The 4,690-nt window shown below is 45.9% G+C and overlaps 1 protein-coding gene across 1 annotated transcript; it reads right to left on the bottom strand.

The window, feature by feature from the left end:
* Window positions 1-2,476: 2,476 nt before the first annotated feature.
* Window positions 2,477-4,189, bottom strand: LOC137544884 (piggyBac transposable element-derived protein 4-like). The gene has a single exon (XM_068265985.1). The coding sequence runs from the start codon at window positions 4,187-4,189 to the stop codon at window positions 2,477-2,479; it is 1,713 nt and encodes a 570-aa protein (XP_068122086.1).
* Window positions 4,190-4,690: the final 501 nt, after the last annotated feature.

The following is a 4,690-nucleotide window of genomic DNA, read 5'->3' as shown; positions in this document are numbered from 1 at the left end:
CATGAAGGGGAATCCCCATTTATATTGGATGGCTTTTCTTTGAAGGATTGAGGTAACGGGTTTAAGTGCTCGCCGTTTTGCCAGGGTTATTGGGGAGATGTCAGGAAATATCTGGATCTTGTGTTCCCCTATGCCTGCTGCGCCAAGTTCTCGAGCGGCTCTTAATATTGGTTCTTTTGATTCTGGGTAGTGGAGTTTTAGTATGATGTCTCTCGAGTTATCACCAGCTTTGTAAGGTTTCAGTGCTCTGTGTATTCGGTCAAACCGAAAGAGTTCCTCCGGTTGATTTGGGACTAGCGCTTTAAATAGTGCCCCGATGAAGGGTTTGATATCAGTGATTGTTTCAGGGACTGCTTTGAGTCGCAGGTTATCACGTCTTCCCCTGTTGTCAAGGTCTTCTATCTTAGAGTCTTGTGATGTGAATTGCTCATCATATGTTGTGAATTTGTCCTGCATTGCATTGACTACTTCGGCAGTTTCGTCCATGCGATTTTCCAATGAGTGTGTTCTTTCGCCTAAATCATCAATTTGAGCTGAGAGGGTCTGGGTGGACGAGCGGATTTCCTGCCTTAATGAGTCTTTTAGCTCGGAGAGCAAGTCTGATATATCTTTGAGGGAAAAGTTCCTATTATCACTTGCGTCAATGACAGGTTCTGGTTCCTCACCCTTGTTGTGGGGTTGATCAGGAGAGGGCGTTTGATTTTTTCTTTACTTTAGTTTGAAAAAGTCACTAGGTGCAGTAGTGGATGGATTGATTTTCCCACTCTTAGCTGCCATTGTAATGCTGTAACGCTGAGGTGAGAAACAAGGAAGTTTCGAATGATTTCAGGAGGGTTTGCAGGATTGCTGGAAGGGAGCCACTGATAGGGGGAGGTTTCTCAGACCCCGCTAGCCTTATTTTGTGCTCAGAAGGCGGCTTAGATTGACCCGGGGGGACGGGATGCGGAGTGGTTGTGGCCTACCTTGCGCACTGGAGGTGTCAGTGGGACTGGAGGATCTGGTCCGCTCCGGTGGCTGAGCTCGGATCCGGAGGAGTGTTGTGAGCTTGCACCGTGGGAGGGTTGTTTCTCCCCATTCGTAGGTCTGTCGGCTGCACGTGAAGGTGAGGAGGCACAGGAGCTACTCAGAGAAACGTCCTGTCGCCATGCCGCGTAGGCCACGCCCCGATGTCACTTTTGCCTTTAATGGAACAAGTGCCACGACATCGTTTAATACAGTGCCAGTGTAGTTTGCTTGAGTGTATCAAAAGTCATTTTGAATTCTCACCTGCACCAAGTAGGCCACCTAGCGCATGGCAACCTTCTCACACTCAGCCATACCAGGGTCCATCTCCCTCTCAGTCATACCAGAGTTATCAGCAAGGCCCTTCCTTCCCTCCCTCTCAAGCAGATGAACGTCCCGTTTATACTCAGCTAGGTGGCGGCATGAAACCCAGCCCCCCTAATACGTCTTCCCAGCAAATAGGTGGAAACTACTCTTTTTTCCCTGAACAAGATCCTAAAAAGTAGGATTTGCTGCTCATGGCCAATGTCCCACACCCCCTGGGTCAATAGATTTGCTACCTGCCTTTGAAGGCCTTGAGATCAACACATGCCCAACGTAGCTTTCCATCAACACGACAAAGGGATGATGATGGTGATCCTAGGCCTTCAATGGCAGGTAGCTCAATCTACTGAGGCAGGCAGTGTGTGGGATCCACCTTGTGGGCAACATTGTTTACATTTTATAGAAATTTTAAGATGTGTTCTAGGTACTGCACTTAAATTACTTTGCACTATAGAGGTTTGCTGCTCATGGCCAATGTCCCACACCCCCTGGGTCAATAGATTTGCTACCTGCCTTTGAAGGCCTTGTGATCAACACATGCCCAACGTAGCTTTCCATCAACAATACAAAGGGATGATGATGATCCTAGGCCTTCAATGGCAGGTAGCTCAATCTACTGAGGCAGGCAGTGTGTGGGATCCACCTTGTGGGCAACATTGTTTACATTTTATAGAAATTTTAAGATGTGTTCTAGGTACTGCACTTAACCTCCTTGGCGTTCTGATTCTTTCTAGATTTTAGGGTCTAAAAGTGGTGCAATTTTTTCCATGAACATTTGCTGTAATCTTTTAGGCTGTAATTCTTAGGGATACCTTACTAATAACAAGGCAAATAATTTTGGTATTAATACACCATTATAGCTACTTTTTCCAGTGCAATACAGCGCAATACTGTAACAAAAACTCACTTACATTTTATTACTGTATAACATAATACATTTATTCAATTCATTTTTTTGCAGTTCTGCTGCATAATTCAATCATATACCGTACGGTAAAAAAATTTTTTGCAGGAAATAATAATGCAAACAACCAAAACACAAAAATTCATACTTTTTGCATGAACAAATAATGCAAATAAAAAAACATGCAGAATTACTCCTATATACAATACAGATTTTTTTGGATGCTAAAAAAAAAAATGAAAAAAATTAGTACACATCCCTGGTATGATAAATTTTGAAGCAGGGGACTGCACATAGTCCAACATCGCAGTCAGGACAGTGGTACCTGGTCTCCCTGCGGATTTTTTTGCCACTGTCATCTGTTTTTGAGCAGCACACCACACACATCCTTGTGGGTGCAGCCTTTTTTGCAGTTGGTGGGACATGCTCCACAAAGTGGCGGCCAGTGAGGCGCTCCGGGTTGACCACCCCAACAGCACGGCGTCCAGGTCTCCTCACAGCCACTGATGGCATGTGATGTTTCATAAGGATAGACTCCACCACTCTCCAGATAAAGTCTGCGTGATGCCCAGGGTGGTCGCTGTATTTCTGGAACAAAACGTAACTGTTCCATAGGCACTGCTCCAAGAGATGGCGAAAGATTTTTTTATAATATTTCTTCTGCTGCTTTCTCATAGCCGGGTAAAATGTTGTCTCTTGGTCTGCCTTGTCAACGCCTCCCATCGTGTGATTATAATCCATAACAACCTGTGGCTTTGGGATATCTTTGCCACCTCTTGTGTGTACTACAGTAGTTGAGGCGTTATGGACGGTACTCATGAGACAGACATCTTTTTTGTCTCTCCAACGCAAGGCCATCATCTTGCCTTTTTGCCAGGCAACAATCTCCCCAGGCCTGAGTTTTTTAGAGGCAAAAGATGACGGCAAGTTGCGACGATTAGGCCTTACAGTTCCGTAACAGTCGGTCTTGTTCTGTACAAGAAGTTCACACAATTCTGGTGATGTATAAAAATTATCAGTAGTTACGCAGTAACCCTGGTCCAGCAACGGCTCCATAAGTGTTAGAACGGATGATGTCGCCATGCCGTAGTTGCTGAAGGTCTGGCTGAAACGGGTACCCTTGCCTGTATACAATACAGAGTTCCATATATAGCCGGAAGATGATTCGCAAAGTCTATAAGACTTTAGGCCAAATCGTGCCCTTTTTGAGGCTATATATTGGATCCAGCTTAGTCTCCCTTTATACGCCATCAAGCTCTCATCCACGCTGATATCCCTTTCTGGCACATAGGTCTCTCGGAAGTTCCTTTGGATGAGCTGGTAAACATCCCATATTTTTCGGAGTTTTGGGGCAGGATGAGAACTTTCATCATACTCCTCATTATTCGCGAAGTGTAAAAACTTCATTATTAGCGAAAACCTGCATTCAGACATCACTGTGCCAAAAAACGGAGTGGCAAGTAAGCGGTTGGTGCTCCAGTACCATTTCTGGACTGGTTTACCCACCACTCCTTGAAGGATGATCAGTCCCAGAAACAACCACAATTCATCTGAGGTTACTGGTTCCCACTTACGGTTTCGCGACAGCCTCAGATGTGGAGTCGCCAACTGCTGCTCCGCGTATGTGTTGGTCTCCATGACAATTTTATCAATGACATCATCGGTCAGGAATAACGCCAAGAACGCCAAGGGGTCGTCGCGGTCCACGTCCACTTTCAATCCTGCCGCACCAATGAAGGGAAATCTTGGCGGTGCTGCCTGAGGTGTGCTGCAGTCAAGAGGGCACCAAGTGCGCACATTGCTGATATCAAGCAGTGAGTCGTCACTGTCAGTGTCATTGTCAGATGAGGAACTTTTCCAGCTTTCGCTGTCACTCTCATCAAGCTGTTCCGAATCACTGTCGCTGTTTTCAAGCTGCTGTAAAACAGCTTTTTGGGTACACAGACGTTTGGACGTCATGGTGGATGCTGTGAAAATCGCACTGGCAGAAGGACAATCTCACTGGACAAACTTCCACAGATAACTCTGAGGTAAGTATGTATCTATTTGTGTGCTAATTTATTCAAAGCTTTATTGACACATTGTACTTGTTTGTGACATGTGCTGTGTGTGTAACTTTATTTTTTTTTTTTGTGCTGTAACTTTATTTGAATGTTTCTCACAATGTAGCTTTTACATTTTTTTTTTCACTGTAACTTTATTTTTTTCAGGTGGGGTAAACACTTCGACCCCCCCCCCCCCCCGACGATAATCACGCTGCACACACCACTGATGATACGCCGGAGGGGACAGAGTAGGTGAAGCGCTGCTCATTAGAGCAGCAGGGGGCAGGACAGGGGGTAGAACTTGGGCAGAGGAGAGGAGGGGGAAGCGCTGCTCATCACAGCAGCAGGAGGGGCAGAACCTGGGAGGGGACATGCTGGGATGTGCCCGCACATCGGGCTGGACATGGGAGGGAGG

The sequence above is a fragment of the Hyperolius riggenbachi genome, chromosome 2 (assembly GCF_040937935.1).
Source record: "Hyperolius riggenbachi isolate aHypRig1 chromosome 2, aHypRig1.pri, whole genome shotgun sequence".
NCBI lineage: Eukaryota > Metazoa > Chordata > Amphibia > Anura > Hyperoliidae > Hyperolius > Hyperolius riggenbachi.
The sequence above is the reverse complement of the archived record's forward strand: the minus strand, read 5'-3'. Positions and strand labels throughout refer to the sequence as shown.